The 19,906-nt window shown below is 34.5% G+C and overlaps 1 protein-coding gene across 5 annotated transcripts in view; it reads left to right on the top strand.

Moving 5' to 3' along the window:
• Nucleotides 1–19,906, top strand: part of LOC140135936 (uncharacterized) — a 106,200-nt gene that overhangs the window by 39,476 nt on the left and 46,818 nt on the right. For 3 of the 5 annotated variants that reach the window (XM_072157629.1, XM_072157628.1, XM_072157631.1), the window contains exon 3: nucleotides 11,404–11,611. In XM_072157629.1, the coding sequence (XP_072013730.1) occupies nucleotides 11,579–11,611 (33 nt within the window). In that variant the 5' untranslated portion in view covers nucleotides 11,404–11,578. Of the gene's footprint in view, nucleotides 1–11,403; nucleotides 11,612–18,819; nucleotides 18,949–19,906 lie in introns of those variants that run through there. The other 2 variants (XM_072157627.1, XM_072157626.1) reach the window with 1 other exon arrangement.

The following is a 19,906-nucleotide window of genomic DNA, read 5'->3' as shown; positions in this document are numbered from 1 at the left end:
TCTTTTTCATTTTTGTCAATGTTAGTCATGTCCACGCAAGTTTGCGCCACTTTGCGGACTGACATGTCAATTTGATACAGTGAAATTCAGTTAATCAAATTTCACCTTAGTCGATGAATTGGGGGCACCCATTAGGGTTACAACTAGGGTTACACCCAAACTTCCGTAGGTAAACAGAGTTCAACATCGATGACAACAACACCAAGCACAAGTCAATAATCATGTTTTTAATCATGCTTCTACCATTTTGCATGTAGAGTGCTATACCCAGTGGCATAGGGGCAGGGGGTACGTGCCCTCCAATCAATTGCAAAAATTAGACAAACCCGTAGGAAAATTGCTGAAAAATGGCTTGTGCCCCCCATCAGACCCGGTACCCCCCAATCATGGTCAGTGCCCCGACCCCAATGTGATGACCCACGCTACGCCACTAGTTGTACCAGTAAATAAAATTGCACCATATTAAGGAAAATTCTGAAAAAGATGCCAAACTGTTACACTTTTATTAGTGTAACAGCTTGGCATAGATCTTTCTGAATTAAGGTGAAAGTGATTGTAAATAAAATGTAAGCAAAGATTGTTTGTTTTCAATTATTTGTGTCACAAAGTTTTTAAAATAAGCTGAACATAAAATTTGACCTAAATGAAATCATGTTCAACTGTTTTAGAGTGTAGTAGTGCTTTACTTTCGAATTATTCATTATGTGCAAAGCATAACACTTGAGTACTCATCATTCCGCTCTTGTGAACATGACCGACCCCTCACCCCTTGCTTATCACGCCATAATCTAAAAGAGAAAATTGAAAATAGGGATGGGCATGAACGGTTGATTAGTGTTGGGCAATAATGGTTTCTTCATGCAGTTCACTCAGTGATATTGCAGGTGCTGGCTAGGTGGCAGGCTGGCAGCTCAAAAAGAGGAAATTAATTTGACACAAGAGCAAAGATATGATTATTCAAATAGCTGTAATGAAACTATGATGAAATCATGCAGGTCACATGTTGTTTCCGCTTTCATTTGGCAGGGATACAAAAGCCACAGCATACCAGAGAGATTGACATGATTTAATTTTTAGATAGCGTTGAATGAAACTTATTTTTGCTATCAGACATGGCAGCAGCTGAAAGGTCTATCCATAATGCTTTGCAGTACCATTATTTGACCTGCATGTACCATAGAAATTATATACAAAATCTCGTCAACTTACATTTTACTCGCTTTATCAGGCCTCTCAGGGGTGCTTAGACTTTTGTTTGAAAAATTATGACCTCTGAAATATTGTGAAACTATCCATAGCTCTCAATATTTTACATTTAAAGCGGCTCTTATTTTTTGTATACATTTGCTAGTATGGAGCAAGCAGATATACAGCAGTGCATGATGGGATACTTCCCTTTATCTGTTGTGACCAGACATGATTGTGAATTGATGAATGTTGGCCTATGTTTTTTGTTTGTGTGTGGGTGTGTATTGAAAAATAAATGTTGCTAGAAAAATAGAGAAAATACAAGTGCTATTTAATATTTACACATGTCCATATAATGATATGTGAATTCTGTGAACCCACACAAGTGCACACAACCCCCATGCAAACAGTACTATTTGTGAGTGTGATTCATGTACATATAGGCCTATAAAGTCACTGACCATTGATGTTTAAAAATACAAAAAATTTGTCATTTAAAAAAAAAAAAAAAAATAGCAGACAATAAAACTGTGCCAACAGTTTATGGTTGATTTCACAATTGTGTCTAATATTTTTTGGTGCATGGAAATAAATCATTTTCATTATTATTAAAATGCTGACAGCTGTCGCCCAAAACTAAACATGTGTGTTGCATCCTGAAATAATTTGCGAACTCAGAAAAAAATATGATATTTGAGTCAGCTCTTTTTGATCAATTTGTAAAATTTGCAATTTATACATTTTAAAAAAGGTGTTTATTTGAACAGATGTGCTGTAATGTTTGTAAACCATTGCACACATTTGCTATAAATATGTGTATGATATAAAAGCACTTTCTGTAGTTTTCATGTTGCAAATGAAATTTTAAAAATGTTGTTAATATGATAATCATCAGCAGATGGCTCTAGTGCGGGTACAAAACTTACTAAAAATTTTAATTATTTTTAACGCCATAATGATAATTTACGATCTTTAAAAGTAAAAGAAGTAAGATTTTTTTATCAAATTCAAACTGATTTTTTGGTATATGTAATTAATGTTTACACATGTCCCAACTTGGAATCAGTAAAATTCTTGTTTTTTTATTTATCAACAAGGCAAGTTTGAATTAATGATGTTGTAATTGCGGCATTGAATCCCAAAGAAATTCATGTTAACATCCAACACCAAGATAGCCAGTGGGGTATAAAACCTATGATATCATTTCAATATTTTTGAATAATACAGTTAAAATGTGATAATGATGACTTAGGTATAGGCCTACATAGGGTCTACACGTACATATGTATGTCAAAACAAAAGATAATTATCGGTTTCAGGGGTGTTTGATATTACTCATGGTTTCCTTGAAATCTGATAAACATTTTAATTAGCGCAAGTTACATAAGATAATGAGATGCGGTTAGCTTGATTGACTTTGTGAACAGTGAGCCTATTTATTCTGTGTTGAGAGATTCTAGGGAAGATCCTTCACTATCTATGGGAAGATTTAAACCAAGTGATATTAGGTGGGGTTTGAAGATTTACCCACAAATTATTATAAATTTGTAAATTGAAGTCACATCAGGCCCTGCAATCGCAACGTCCAAATTATGAGCAAGAACATCAAGCTAGAAAATCAACCACAAATGATTGCAGTACTTTGCTCTATGTCAAGGGACTTTCCAAATCTGCTTGGGAAAAAATTAAAACTAAAAAAAAAGCATTTGGAGCCAAAAAATGCAAATTGTGCTGCAAATACAAATAGGGTCATGTAGACATGGTGACTTGGCAAAATGTAATCTCTTCAAAATTCCAACTTTATTGGTATGTTTTCTTCCATGTGTGATGTCATCATGGTCTGATGTTATGTTATGCTTGAAAGGAAATACATTCAATTGTGGGTTTTTGATGAAAGAAGCCAATATTGATCCACATCTTAAAAATAGGTCATGCATGCAGGATAAAGACTGAATTAATAATAATATTTCTATGGACCCATCTCCTTTTGTGATTAGTGGATTCCTATCTCCAATAACAATGAAGAGATCAATTTGGAGGGAAAGAAGACCCATCACTGACTGCACTATGCTTGTTATGTAATTAAATTCCTTCTGGATCCTTGTTATTGTAGTAGGGTTTGTAATTTTCTCAGAAAAGTAGATGGTTATCAGATGATTATTGTCCGAGGTCAATGCTTGGCTACTACAGGATCAGGTGCATACATAAGCTGTACTTTATGAAAGTAAGTTGCCTGGAGCTCCTTCAAGTACTTTCAAGATACAACTTTGCATTTATATAATGCAACACTTCAGCTAAACACCCGCCAGTCGCCACAAATTTGAAACTAGCCTACCATGTTAAACTTCTGTTATTTCAATTGCAGGAACTCATTTAGCAGTTTGCAAATGACATTGCCATGTGAGAAGACCTACATTGTAAATATATAATGTTATTCCTGAAACTGCCCTAGTGCCTGTACAACATTTTGCAAAATACTGAATAAAATATAAACCTCCACATACACAGTCACACACCCTAGCCTGCTGTACATGTAGTTCATGTCCTATGCAAGCTGTTGTTAATATTGATATTCTCGGTTATTAAAAGCAATTATTACAAAATATATTATTAGTAAATGCGAATCTTGCAAAATGCTGGGCTGTCAATGAAAAGTTCCGAAGGGTTCGTTGACCAGGATCATCATGCTGACCTTTAGCTGGGAGTAGGCATGGAGGGTACTCAATAATTTCTTGCAGGGTTGTGTTGAGTTGAGTATCCATCATGATGTGTATTCAAACATGGTATGATTTTAGCAATAAGATTGAATTACATGAAATGTTATCTGAAGTGTGTGTATTTTTAGACGCACCTTTGTAAGAAGTGATAATGATAATATGTTGCTAATGTCACTGTGTATGCAATTGCATCGTATGGAGAATAAATTTGTAGGATTTATGAAAAGGGAACTATTTTTAAATTATGGCATCAATGCAAAATTATGAAACATGATCTTTATACATGGCGTTGTCTTTTTTACAGACAGTTCATGGCGTTGTCTGTTTTGAAGACAGTTCTTGTTAGACGTACCTTTGTAAGACTTGTGATAATGGTGATATGTTGCTATTGTCACTGTGTATGCAATTGCATCATATTCATATGGAGAATAAATTTGTAGGATTTATGAAAAGGGAATTTTTAAATTATGGCGTGTATGATCATACATACTGCTGATGTGTGCAAAGCTTTAATATAATCAGGAATTAAACAGATGTGACAAGCATTACGCAATCTAATTAAATCTCACAATCCAAATATGATGATTACTTCCCATGGACACTAGTCAGTGATTTCAATTTATAGATTATATAGTCCTAAATATGGATGATGTGATCTTGTGATGTAATCAAATTTTGTTAGCTCGCCTTAGATGGTGTGTGTATCCTTGCTGTTAATATTTCTTGAGATCTTGGACAATAAATTTTAGTGTTCTTTTCTTGCTAACCCTAACCTTAACATGAACCATAACCCTAATCAGTCTAAAACAGCACTTTTCATAGCCCTTACTGTACAAGTGGTAATTTTTGCGAGGATTTTATTTTCGCGATTAGAGCTCCAACTGCGAAAATAACACCTCGCGAATATATGCAATAATGTATTACAAGCATAGGGAAGGACTGGGCAATAGCGAAAATAACATTCACAAAAATGAGTCTCTCACTCCATATCGCGAAAATAACTGTACGCGAAAATTACCACTTATACAGTTGATGGTACAGAAATGATGACATGAACACAGTTACCCTAAACCTTACAACCTGAACTCAGGGTTGCCAAACCCGCGATTTGGTAGCCCAATTGGGCGACTTTTGAAGATTTTTCCCGCGACTTTTGACAATTTCCTGTCCCATAGAAACCAATGGTTAAGAAAAAATTTGGGCGACTTTTCAACATTGGCTCCCGCGACTTCGATAGTTTCCTGCCCCATAGAAACCAATGGTAAAGAGAAAAATTGGGCGACTTTTCGATTATTTGACCTGCGATTCGGGCTGAAATCTTTTGGCAACCCTGCCTGAACTTTCAAAACCGAAAAGCTTAAGTATTTTACAGTTTACCTTCTCATGCATAATATTTCAGTGAAATTTGTTATTATTCCCAAATATGTCAAGAGAATAGATAGGATGTATGTAGCCTGCTCTATACATCATCATGTTTCCCTGTTGCGACAGTACCGATGGAATGTGTTATTATGACAGGAAAAATGATGGGCATTTCTCATTTTCCATCAACATGATACGATTGCCATCGGCCATGTTGCGACAGGATCGCTGACATAGCATAGCTAGACTATCAGTGGGACATATAAAATGGATACCAGTTCTACTTGAGATGCTGAATACTTTGCTGTGTGTCATGTCACTCAAATACATGCATATGAACCATTTCGAAGAAATCTGGTTAGAGGTCAACGAGGTCACCAGTCTATCTGAGCACTCTGAAAATACTTTCTGTAGGCATATCATACTGCATACCTGGCAATTTCTAATTTGAACCATGATTGGATATAATCTTATGGAAATACATTTGTATGAGTTGGAGTGTGCTATCCAGATAGTTCCAGCTTGGGCCAGGAACTTCATAATTATCAATTTATTAGATGCGTATTTGACGAAGAGCACATTGCTTTGAATTTCATTAGGCCCCTCATATAAATGCAATCACTACATGTAGGATCCACAACATGCTCATCTATCAGGGGTACAGTTCTTAAATCCCAATACATTTGTACATTCATTGAATGACCTTTGAAGATTTGGGTACAAAAACTCATACTCTGCAACTTGAGGTCAAATTTTGCACTACCTGTGTTTAATTGAGGTTATTGAACTATGCCATTAGGATGAGGCTATTGTGGTCCATAATGAATTGAAAATGTGGAATGATGCCAGACGGAATGAAATAGATTATTAAAATTTGATGCGATGATTTCGCAATCCAGTATTTCATTTGGCAGTATGTGACATCATATATCTAGCATGACCTATTTCTCTGTTTTTGAGGGGAAATTGGAGCAGACAAGCTAAAACGGTCTTTTCAAAAACGACTTTTTTTTTGTGGCGTACACTATTTGTGAGACGAAATTGAGTGGTAATGCAGAAGCCAGACTTTTGTGTGTCCTGAAAGGTAGTCCATTTGCATCAATACTTTATCTCTTTTTGAAATTTACATATAAAAATATTTTATTCATGTATATATGGAATGAGAAATCATTTTAGTATTCACAGGAGAACATCGTATGTTATTTTCTGTAGCCTTCAATAAATAGATATATATTGCGATGATGATAAAACGTGACACTTCAGGTGATACACACCATCTCCATCTTCAATTGATTCTTTACAAATGGTGTATGATGGGGATGTGTACGTGCGCTTCATGTATACCCACTTGACCGCAACTAAATATCTCTTTACTGCTTAATGTAAGAAGGCAATAGCTGCCCTATATAGTCATTTGACAATTTGTGTATTCTATTTATTTTACACATCTAATATAACACCTGGCAGCTATTGCAGACAGGGCCTTCCCTCAACTTCAATAATATTCAGGGCCACATCAGCCTGTGCAACTCTGTGCAATGGGGGATTAAATGCACCATTTTTGCATTCAGAATTTTTTGCGAGTAAAATTGCACGAGCTGCTTTTTGTCGCAATAGCTCTACATGTACATGGTATTACCGGTAATATATTTTTGTGTGTCTTTTTATATTTGTGTTTCCACACCTATGATTAAAATCAGCGAAAAATACAGCTTGTATTCTCCATTTATGGCTTTTAAAGAAATTTAAATTAGGAAGTTAATTATAAGCATAGCCGGAAAAGAGAAGTGTACTACGTGAGATGATGCACATTTTTTGTACCAGGTGTGCGGTGATTAAATTAATATGAATACATTATTTATGATTATCAAGGTGAAGATACCTTGTACATTAAGTCCAAGGATGGTATTAGATAATTTGTATTCGCCATAGAAGTGATGATGTAACTGGATAAACTACCATAGCAGTAGGTTAAAACAATTTTTGAATATATTGCCCTGCACTGCAAGCAGATTGTAGTACTCATCACCTGTTTATGTCTGCAATCATAGATTGAATACAACGGTTCTTTTCAAAGATGCTAATCTCACAGGTTTGAATAATTGAATATTCTATGGATTTTTGATCCTGGTCTTTGTTCCTGTTCTTTGACATCTATGGTAGAGGTACCGTGTGAATGTACTAGTGCAGTGTGATATATTCAAAAATTGTTTTGACCTTTATTGCTGTGGCAATTTGCCAATCAATTGCTCTGCAGAAAATTTTAGCCTTCTTTTCTCATTGTCATTTGTGCTATCATGAGTTAAACTGAGGTTCTATAGAAAGTTGTTTAAATCTATCACATCAGGTAAAACTTTCATGTAGGTCTAAATAAATTAAGAAACAGCAATTAACCACTGTTTAACATAATAAGGCTATAATCTTTTCAAGATCATAAGAGGAGTCCCTGGAAAACTTGTATTTGCAAAGTAACTTTTGTGTATCCATCCTCCCACACATTTGACAAACACAAAATGCATTTTACTTGAATATTAAATAGGATAATGGCTACATAAGATTATTAAATTTAGAAAACCTTGGGACCTCATTATATCCTAAAATCAGGTTCTTCTAAGCTACAGCACATGCTGTTAAGCTTTCCATTTTTCTATTTATCTGAAGATTTGATTCTGTTGTATTGTGTTTTTCAGACAGATGTTCTGAGGGGGGTTTAAAGAAAGCTTAACTTCTAGCATGGGATTAAGAGTGGGATCAAAGATTAAATTATTTTAGCTTAGTTGAGAAGCATTAATGATGAGACACAATTCTATAAATGCAAGAACATCATTTTGTTCTAGTCATTACAGCCTTCTTGCTTTATCTTGAATAAGACAGTATTGTAAATTAGGGCCAGCCAGGTGTGTGCAGATCTACAACATACTGAAAAATCTGCTGTCATTTTCACACAAGTTTTATTTTTACAAATTTGGTCTTGTGATAGGCTTCCTATAAAAACAACCCCCCACACACACACACAGAAATATAGCCTCTTACAATGTATTTTATACTGATAGTATTATATACCGGTAATTTGCTTGAGAGCCTATTTGATAAAACAACTCATGCAATTTCCCCAACTTCAAAATTGTGAAAAAAATCTTGATGTGAAATAGTGTAGCACAAACAGCATATAGAAGGTAGTCAAAATATCACATAATATGTTAGTTTTTTGCTTATTATGGGATATTTTTAAAAGCTTTCAGAATCAAAGTCTGAACGAAAAACAGCTGAATCCATCATTATGTCTTACATTGTCTACTTGCCTGGTGATGGGGATGTTTTGTAAAATGCAATAAATCTATGTGCCTTGAAAGATGGGAGAATTGTGCATTTACAATTCATGAACAGATTACAAATAATCTCCTAATGAATGATTGCACATAAAAATAAAACAAAATAGTGCCTGAATTGAATGAAAATGAGTTCATGTGACTTCATGGGTGCTCCGTGCTTGTATGCAGTTGCATAGAATTTGTATTGGTATGGTTGGATGTTGGTGTAAAATCTGTAAAGCAGAGTGAATTAATTTGCTCCTAGAATAATTAAAACTTGAACAAATGCGCACGGAAATTTGCCATTTTTAAAGCTTTCGTAAACATGCATTTATTTGCATAACATTGGGGGGCTGCATGGACACTCCCCCCACATCGAATATTGAGGGGGCTTTATCTCCACCTGGATCTACGCATATAATATTATAGGCTTGCATGTAAATAGTAGGAGATGATTCGTTTGTTGCAGCATCGATACTGCATCACTGCAACGGTTATGTTTACATTTTAACTTACCCCATCCCTATCCCAATATTCAAGTGGGATTTTGAAGTGTTATTTCAGAGCAAAGAAAAAATATTTTTCGAGTGTATGGAGAGGAACTTTCTCAGAATAGACAGATGGATGGCAAAATAACAAGCGGGAGATTACAAACACCATGAACCAATGGAATATCCCATGGCAAAGTTCAATAACCTGTATAGCTTCAAAAGATGACCTTTGGTTGAGAGGATGAGTTTTTGTTCCTAACACAATCAAAGGTCATTCTTCATGTGTACATTGTTGGAAATAGAGAACTGTGTCATCACAGATTGGCTTGTTTTTGGATAATAATTTAAAGGCTGCCTAAAGTGACAATTTTTTGAGGAACATCAATTTTCATGCTTTTTGTGTGAAATCTGGCAGCAACCAGCGAACCACAAATATTAAATGTGCAAATTTGTTCTTTTAGGTCTATGTAAGAAAACTCAAAAATTAAAACTTGCAAATTAAAAAGCAAGCAATGTAGTTCAAAATTGGCATCACGTTAAAAACACACACAAAAAAGCCCACTTTTTTGTGATGTAGTAATAAACAAAGTATAATAATTCTTGGTATTGATGAGTTCCTAATTTTAATTTATTTTAATTGCAATTGCATCATACGTTATGAGTGCTTATTGAAAAATAGATATGTGTAGTACCATAGATTTTATGGTAGTACAGCCTAGTACTGAAGCCAGGTCTACAACCTTGGGTCTGCTCCAGTATCTAAACATTGATCCGTTGACTTACCATAGCAATCATATCTAAATATTGCCAATTACTAGACTTTGGTACAAGTTTGTTTAGGCCCTTCACAATTAATTCTTAGTTTCCTGTTTCAAGTTTGAAAATAAAGGACGAGGCGACTTTTAATTATTAATTATCTATTAATTATTAATTATCTATTACTTTCTTTATTTTGAAAATGTGGTCGTGACTATTATCAACAGTCCATTTGGTCATTTTGACTAAGACTATGGATTTAATTATTTTACCTTTATAATGGATTTTTAACATTAATATTAGTAGGGGACCCTACAATGTTCTTGTTTTATATTCATAATCAAGTTGAGATGATCAAAAACAGATATTAGCAAATAAAAGTAATTACAAAGTCAATTAAAAGATGAAAATACGTAAATAAAAATAAAATAATTAAATATTTTTCCATTCTTGATTTTGGACGCGCGAGGGAAACAGGAAACTAAGGATCAATTGTAATTGGCCTTTATATCAAAGAATCAACTGATAATGATGAGCACATTGATGTATAGTACAAATATTTGGGACAGGGAAACTGATAAATAAAGTAAACACTGAATGAGAAATATTAAGAGCCACATGTGTTCTGCATCACATTTCACTTTGTGTTATCATTATAAAATAGCTTGGAGCACCCATCCTTAAATGTAGGTCAGACTGGTGACCTTTGCCCTTTGGTTGCTATGGATACTAGGAAATGAAAAGGAATTTTATTATGACTGTTCTGCTGGCACCTGCCAGGGTTTTCACACCATGGTAAATTTTAGTGCTGTAATAAATCATGCATGAATGATTCTATTCATGTAAACATTGCAGGAACTCTGTATGTAATTTTTTGTAAACAACAATGTTGAGTTGTGGCATCATCACATATTTAGATTATTACTGGGAATTTGCATGTTGAGATATGTGGTTGAGAGAAGATTTGGAAATATCTGCTGATATTTTACAGTGGTACATATGTACATAAAATGGTTCATTATTGTACCACAGATATTGGAACACATTGTAAATGTACACAAACATGTACAAAGGTCATGTTTGTGTGTGCTTCTTCCAGCCTTTGAACTTATTGTTGCAGTCAATGGCTTGACATTGGTAAATAAATTGATATTAATTATTATAAAGTGAAGATATGCAACTCCGCCTTCCCAATTTCCATGGTCAGCTTGCATGAATATACTGGACCTTCTCTATCAGATGAATCATTTATTATGGGGGTTCTGTAATTTTCACCAATAAATATTCCGTAAAGTGAGTGTGCATACTGCATACACCTTTCATACACATGCTTATTACCGCGTATGCTTATCTAAAACTTTCTGGTGCGTTACTAAAGTGTGAAAAGCAAAAAAAACACTTTTTATGCATGCATGTCTTTTACAGGGAGAACCTTCATTTGGGAAGCAAGATTGTGTGATTCATGCATAGGGGTAAATAAATCATTTGATTCTTACGATGAGAAATTTTACATTTTCCAAGATATATCTGGAAATGATCCTCTATTAATGTTCTATCTGTGTGTTATTTTATCAACAGGTGTAGGTAGCTACCAGTAATATCAGTCGTGTCTAATGTGGACTTACAAGCAGCAGTATCTCTAATGGTTTGCAATTCAACCATTCCCATGAATGCCGTTGTGCAGCAGGGGCAGATCCTGCAGCCGCTCATACACATTGCCTGTTGTCAGCACCTGGCAACAACAGACTAAATAATGACTGATAAGAACTCGCCCTCTCTAAAAAAGGTAAGAAGAAAGTTTATTACAAAATTTCTTGTTTTAGTTCATTTGCAGGTATGTTATCATATTAGATTATATAAAGAGAGCATATCATTGGCCATTTCATGTCAGGACATTGTTGATACATCATTGCATGAAACAGCCAATGATAGGGCCTGTATGAAATGACCAATGATAGGGCGTTTTATGCTTCACAATATCTGGATCTGAATTTGATATATTGACCAAAAAATTAAAATGTTTTAAGGTCATCTTAATTAAATCCTGTGTCTCAAAGCTTGTGAGAAATTCAAAACCTAATGTGGAATGCTGTGTTTTATACTGTAATTTTTTTTTGATTTTTTTTTTTAAATGTGTCAGTAGGCCTACAGGATTTCGGACAAGCATTTTGTGCAAATAATATCCAATGTTGTAAATGTTGAATAGTAGATTATTCTTCTCTAAATTGTTATTTTTGTGTCCAAAGTTTATCGAAAAAATCAAAAACTTGAAATTAAATATGAATTTTTAGTTTTATTTTCGCCTTTTTGTTTTAAAAAAATAAAAAGAGATAAAAAAAAATGAATTTCTTGAATCTTGATTTTCAAAGAGGACTACGCGCACGATTTTACCAATGCGCGTGGCAGCTATGAGACACAGGATTTAATTAAGATGGCCTAAGATTATTTAAGGATTGACATAAAACTAAAGAGTTCACTAGTCACTTTTATTCCGACTTCAGGACTGAAATATTTTACTGTACAGGGTCTAGACATAACCTTTCAATTGAAGTTATAATAACAAACATGCAGATATTGACAAGTCTGGTCTATGCAATCCATCATTGGTGTCTTTGAAACAACACCCTTTTAGACATGTAATTTGGTTTGACTTTTTTAGGCTTTGAAAAGTCACTTTGGTTACTTTCTCAAATGTGTGTATTGTTAAGGTGTGGCAGAATAAATAATTGTGAAATGTAGCGATCCATCAAGGCATGGCGGAATTTGAAATTATATGGAAATTTCCCGAAGTTGCTGATATTTTTTAGTCTTTGAAGTGCACAATTTACCAGTTATTTATGGGCAGTCAATTTGATGCAATGATAGTTAATTAGTAGGCCTATATTTAATTCAGGTGTGTACTGTGTAATAAATAAACACCATGTAGAACTTAACCATGCTTTAGAGAACCTATTTACCGCTGACTGCCACGCCTAGGTTGTGAGAAGTTTCCGCAATACTGTAGGCCTATATAGGATGTGCATGCAGATTAGAGCTAATCTGTAATATTGAAGTAACTCTAGAACATGGATTACATCTCTAAAGGATAAAAATAACGCAAAAGAAAATCCCATGCAATTGAAGTGATATGCTCGATGTTATCATTGCATGCGCAATGTGCATTAGGGCTCTCAAGGTTCGTTCGCAACGGAGCAATTTCAAGCAGCACGGATCACTCAATATGACATCTTAGATCTTTCCATAAAATGTGAATTGTGTGTATTCATAACACTTCAACAAAAAATAATGCTCCGAACTATCATCATTTATAATTTAAAATAGAAGTGAGTGATTTCGCCTGACAGCAAGATGACAAGTTAGGGAAAGTCCCTTTTCGTGTAAAATGAACTTTTGAAAGTTGATATATCATTGTGTGTTTGTAATGTACTTTTGATTGGAAGGAAGGGTACATTATTAGTAAGTGACAAATATCTTACTCACTCTTTAGGGCTTTTGAGTTTTTTCTCCATTCCATTTCGTAGTAATTGGATATCGTAAGAAAATTCGCCCCCGAGTGGAAACCATGACTTCAATGGTGAATTTGTCATAATTTTTCTAAAGAATAGCCAAAGTTGATTTGTTTGTAATTTTGAAGTTAACTGACTCCCCAATTACTGACTATAGATTGAAATTTGATTCAACAAAGAATTTTTTTTTTAATGTGTATATAATAATTAATATTTTAAGACGTTGTGAACATTGAAGTTCAAAGTGTTATATTGTAGTAAAAATCAGAGTTTTTGACATTTCTGTATGAGGTCAAGAATTTAGGGTAAAGCATATAAAATCAGCTTAAAAGTGTACAAAGAAAAACAAATCTTTAAGGCTATTTGTAATTAGCCATAATCAATTTGTTAAGTATTGCATTCAGTGCATTGAATAGGACCGTCTCAATGCGTTATTGTTCATAGTAAACCACGCCTTGTTTATGGGAAGTCATGCAACACTTTATTTGCACTTGACCTGTCGTACTGAGTGAATTGATTAATTGTGGGAACAAAGATTTTGTATTTTATGACAAAAAGCTCATATTTTTTGTTAGAAATTTTGGAGACCATTGTTAATGTTATTTTAATACTCTATATATTAGCCTCACATACAGGAGGAATGCATTGTAAAATTGACATCCACACTTGTGTAAAATTTCCAGTACTTTACAGTCATACATATTTCAATGATTTTGCCCAAATGCAAAATTAATTCCATGGTTATTGTCCACAAGTCATTTTGCTACACAATCTAGCCAAATTGCTATGCAATCACACAAACATATGTCATTGCTATACATAATTATTGCTGGATACAAATAAAACTTGTACAAATAAATACAAATTGCACTAAATTATGCCCTGGTCATGTGCGAGTGATGTTGAAATTACACTTGCAGCAGCTGAGAGCAAGTGGCAGTTGTACACAGGGATATGCAGTGCGGCTTAAATTCCAAACATTACGGTATACGGGTATAATACCACAGATAAGAAGTGATCTCATAAGTGGTACTACACTAGCAAATTACACTGTTGCAGCAGCTGCAAGCAAGTGGCAGTTGTACACAAGGATATGCAGTGCGGCTTAAATTCCAAACATTACGGTATAATACCACAGATAAGAAGTGATCTCATAAGTGGTACTATACTAGCAAATTACACTGTTGCAGCAGCTGCAAGCAAGTGGCTTTGCACGCAAGGATATGCAGTGCTGCTTAAATTCCAAACATTACGGTATAATACCACAGATTAGAAGTGATCTCATAAATTGGTACTTGTGATCATTAGTGCATGGTCAATGGTTATATTTAGTTTTCTAGCAATAAGCACACCAATTGTGGTTTTGGTGACCCTTTTTCCAATGCATTATTCACCTGTGACTATTTGCTTAGCATTTCCACAAATCTATTCTTTTGCAAATACGCCCTGGCCAAGTACCTGAACTTGACAAAGGGTCTTTCACTGTGTTCGGTAAACCTTGAGAAAAAAAAGCTAAACACCATGATTCATAGCCAGGGACACGTATACATAATTGTATGAACAGTATCTTTGTTACAGTCAAAAACCACAGAAAATCAGGAATTGAAAAGATCGCATACCATAGTAAAATATCAGCTTTTGATGAAGAATGGAGTAAATAATGTATAATTCTCTACAAAAAAAATAAAGAAATGGAATTTAGTAAATAAGGAAGTGTTGGAATCAAATTGGGCTCTTTGTCACGGCCAGAAACCACATTGGAATCATCAAACATTTACATGGTAATACTATTAAATATTTACATCAATGAATTGATCATGAACTTGAGATTCAGAAATCTAGTACCGTATTTGATAAATGGGATGATAATTTTGAGTCATTCACAGGTTGGCCAGTTTTGAAAGCCATGAATATTTTATCTACATGTGTCTCTGATTCATTAAGTAAATAGGCCTGTTAAAATATCAGTGTATCTTGTTCTAGATTCTATAGGTCAAATGCACTTTGCCTTCACACTGGTGTTGAATTCTGCTCTGGTTGGAAACTGCTAATTTTGTACATGTAAAATTGTCACCATCTAAGACATACAGTAGAGTATGAATTCTTACTTTGATAATTTTGCCATTAATTTGCTACTAGGCGGGTCTGACAAAGAGTATGAATTCCTACTTTGATAATTTTGCCATTAATTTGCTACTAGGCGGGTCTGATAAAGAGTATGAATTCCTACTTTGGTAATTTTGCTATAAACTTAGTATATTAGATTGAGAAATTGTATATTTTATGCAGTAAATTCACTACGATATTATTATTATTAAGAAAATTAGCCAGAGATATATTATTGAGCTCAAAAAGATGGGTAGGTGTTTTTTTTTTATTCCATCAGGCTTCTGTATCAAAATAATGATCACATCTTGTGAATTTCTGCTTTTTGCCTAATGGACTCGCAATGCAATGGATATAGCTCTAAAAGCATGGCTAAATTTAGATGTATATTTTTGTTTGATTTTTTGTTTGATTATATTATTATTTAAACATTTATATCCTGTCAGTGCAAGGATGGTTCTTTGAATTTGTCGCTTGAATTTATTGATGTTATAAAAATATTAAACTGAAACAATTCCATCTTTGACTATACCATGTACATGTATCATGTGTTTAGACCCTATCGAATCGTCACTTGTCCTCATTTAAATAAAATTCTGTCTACCATAATAAGGTACCACAAGGCAATTCGCACGATAATACAATAAAACATGTGATGGGTATGAATGGTTTTGGAATCGAACTAGACACCTGTCCCTCTGTCACTTAAAACTTAAAACCAACGTGGCTGCCATTTCAATAGTTATACCGTTCCGCTTGAGTTTCGGTCTATACAGTCCATGCTATAGAGCTAATGCATATTTCCTGGTAATCATGCTTCAGTAGATATTACGCCCACGTAAAAAAACACAAATATTTGTTGCCAGCAATATAATATGATCCCTGCCTGTATTAATTACCACAGATGGGCCAAAGTCCAATGTCATGTTTATTATTGTGCTGTGCCATCTGCTGCAGTTGACATCCTGTGAGTGGTTAAAATTAATATTTGATGAAAAAAAAAACGCTTTCAAATAATCGCTTTGTGTTTGGTATGGGCATGCATGTGTTTAGCCATTCTATCAAATGTCAAATAAATTTTATAAATCCTTATAATGTACTGTGAATAAATATAAAACTTAAATATCATGAACAACAATGGCGTTGTAATATTATGTTCAACAGAAAACATAAATTTGTTTAAACAATAATATTCAACTACAGTAATTCATTCTGTGACATACATAGGCCCTACATTTACAATATGTATGTCGGCCTACAACACTGAGGTACTCTTACAACATATTAAATCATGTTCAATCGCATAAACATTAACAGCATGTTTCTATTGAGCAAACGGTTGCCATTGAATTTCAAGTTAATTCGGGGTGATGCATTGAATACATGTTAACAACCCCAGTAGAAACAGATCGGGGGAAGGTGAATGTGGGGTGATGCGAGCAAACCTCACTGTCAGCCACATTTTGAGGTGGAATAGTGGCGAATACACAGTAACTTTGCAGTAGAAACAGTTCAGGTGACGATTTTGTGAGCGACATTGGAAGTTAGCCTACTACAATACAGAATAAGCAGTCAAAATATTCTAGACTTCCATTCTCCCCACTAAATATACGAGTAGTGAATTGTTACCCTGCATGTACAATGCAGTAGAAACAACCTGATGACGGCAAGAAGATTAAAATGCGAGTGAATGTGAAAATGCGGTAATGCGGGGTGTTCAATATAAACACTCTACTATGAGATGCCCCTTTATTAAGGAGTAGCAGGTTATGTAGGGCTTACATCTTATAATGAACCGTTATTTGTAAACATAATTTTAGATTGCCTGTATTTGCCAGGATGCGACGTGGGTGTCAGATCCGTACTTGTCACTACTTATATTTCAGTGTAAATTCACATTGAGGCTCTAACCAAATAGATTGATGCCGGATGTGTCGTCTACTTCAACTTCATCTTCCTCACGACACCTAAGCCTTTCACTCTCTCCTCTTCCTCGTTCTCACTCTCGTCATCTTCATTCGCCATTGAAGTCAATTTTAACAACAACTTACATGTTAAAAATGATTGTCTGAGGTAATTTGAGTTTGAGTGAAATTATGATGAGTGTGACATGAGTTGAACTCATATTTCAGTGCAAATATTATTACACCAAGGATCAGTATCAGCAGTTGTACATGTACGTTCATGTAAGGATTAGTCACAAATTCAAAATTTAAGGGTAGAATTTAGGGTTAGGCTTGGGATTATCATTAATGGTTTATGATTATAAAAATGTATGTACATGAAGGTAAAACCAGATCGGCTTACATGTTACATACAATACATGTAGATTAGGAATGCAAGATTTCAGGATTAAACAGGAATTCTAGATTTGTTTGGTCCACATTTCTGCACTTCTATTAATTTTCAGCCCAAATTCACTCACCTTTTCCAAGATTTTTTTCTCCAGATTTTAAGGTTTTTTTTCTTCAGGCCTGCTTAAACATCCCTGTTGATGCATCATTTGTCATCTGTTTGTTATTGGTATCATCCCCTTTTCTTGAGCCCCTTTTGTCTCTGATAAAGATAATAATTAACTATCAATCAACTTGACTTAACTAGGTCTAGCTGTTTGAGTGTGGGGCCCCAGAGATGAAGAATAGCATGACACCTAGCTTTGAATTATACAGGGCCTCAAACGATGGGGGATCTTCAATATTGGTGGTTGAACATGAAAAATGTGGATATTTCTGGTGTAAAATAAAAATAAACATTGGAATGAATCAATCGAAATGAAATAAAATGTAATATTTGCACATCTGTAACAGAAATCCCTTAAATTTTTGTTACAAAGTTAGTCTGCATAAAGATTATTTGTTCACTCTTAGAAAGGAATATAATGTTGTTATTGCAAGCCATATAATTATAACTTTGTGCCAGCTTGTACTACATGTAGTAGACATGGTCAGACATTTTTTTGTCAAGTCACTGTCTAGGAACACAGAAGTAAATTTACATTATTGTGGGCCAAGAAAAACAGACTCAACATGTCATTTAATATTTTGGCGGTTTATAAAATTATACACAAGTGTACTGGATTAGCATGCTGTGCTGACATATCAAGCAAGCCACAAGTTTGCAATAATTTTGCTATTCGTGACTCATGTGGTTTCCTGGTATAGGACTGCCAGCAGTTCCTAACCACACATTGAGTACTTCCCTTAAACCACAAAGATTTACCAAGCTGACCCCTTTGCCCTCCATGGTTAGGCTGAATGCCTGTAAGGGATCGACTCAACTCATTGTGTTGATGTGGTAGTCATAACAATACAAGAATGCATTGAGACAGGGAGTGTTATTATTAAAATCTTTCAGCTTGAGTGCAGAATAGAAAGTCTGGAGGTTAAATTTATGCTAAATGGGAAGTAATTGTAAACTTGTGTACCATGAGAAATTTAATTATGCATTCAAGGCTGCTGCTAATTTGCGTTTTCTTGATGTTTTTGTGAGAAGAATTGATGAGCGTGTGGAGGTGAGTTTGAAATGGGATCAGGAAACTTTGCTTAGAAAATACCTCTTGAATATTGGTTTGCAATTTGTACCACTCTGTGTCGAACCCAGCAGGCCTCTGAAGAATTACACTTATTATTTCCAGAATAGTCTTGTAAAATCTACAAAATTAATCAGTAGTTTGAGCTCTTTGGAGGAAACTTGATCGACCAAGTTCAGGTTTTTCCCTCTTCGCTTTTGCTCAAATTTCAAGAAATATAACAAGAACTTTGCAGTATGTCTGTTTTTAATTTAAATGAAGTTGGTGAATGTTATTTGAAAGGATTTACATTATAAACATAGATTAATACATTGGTAAAAATACACTACTTTAATCAGCTGTTGGTTGTTAAATACTGTATAAGTGGTAATTTTCGCGAGGGTTTTATTTTCGCGATTAGAGCTCCAACCGCGAAAATAACACCTCGCGAATGTATGCAATAATGTATTACGAGTATAGGGAAGGACTGGGCAATCGCGAAAATAACTTTCGCGAAAATGTGTCTCTCACTCCAAATTGCGAAAATAACTGTACGCGAAAATTACCACTTATACAGTAGTTGGTGGATCACCTGACTGTGATATGAGGAAACCTACGCTTTAGTTTAATATTTAATGTTACATTATTTGAGTGGGTTTGTTCAAATGTAAATATACACTGGTTTGCTGTAAAGAGGTAGCCCTGCCAGAGCAGTTCTTCAGGGGTGAACCAAACCTGCCTGGTTATCAAATTAATCCGTGACAATGTAATATATCTGAATTTGATTGATGTTTTAATGTTATTGCATCAATTAACACCAGACAAATTCAGAGATGAACCTTGTAGGTATTGGAGGAGATATGAAATGGATAACTTATCACCAAGTAATTTTATAACCAGGCAGGTTTGGTTCACCCCTCTTTAAAAGTTGTATCCTTGAAGTGTTTTATGTTACATTACA

Source organism: Amphiura filiformis, chromosome 16, assembly GCF_039555335.1.
Source record: "Amphiura filiformis chromosome 16, Afil_fr2py, whole genome shotgun sequence".
NCBI classification, from domain to species: Eukaryota; Metazoa; Echinodermata; class Ophiuroidea; order Amphilepidida; family Amphiuridae; genus Amphiura; species Amphiura filiformis.
The sequence above is the reverse complement of the archived record's forward strand: the minus strand, read 5'-3'. Positions and strand labels throughout refer to the sequence as shown.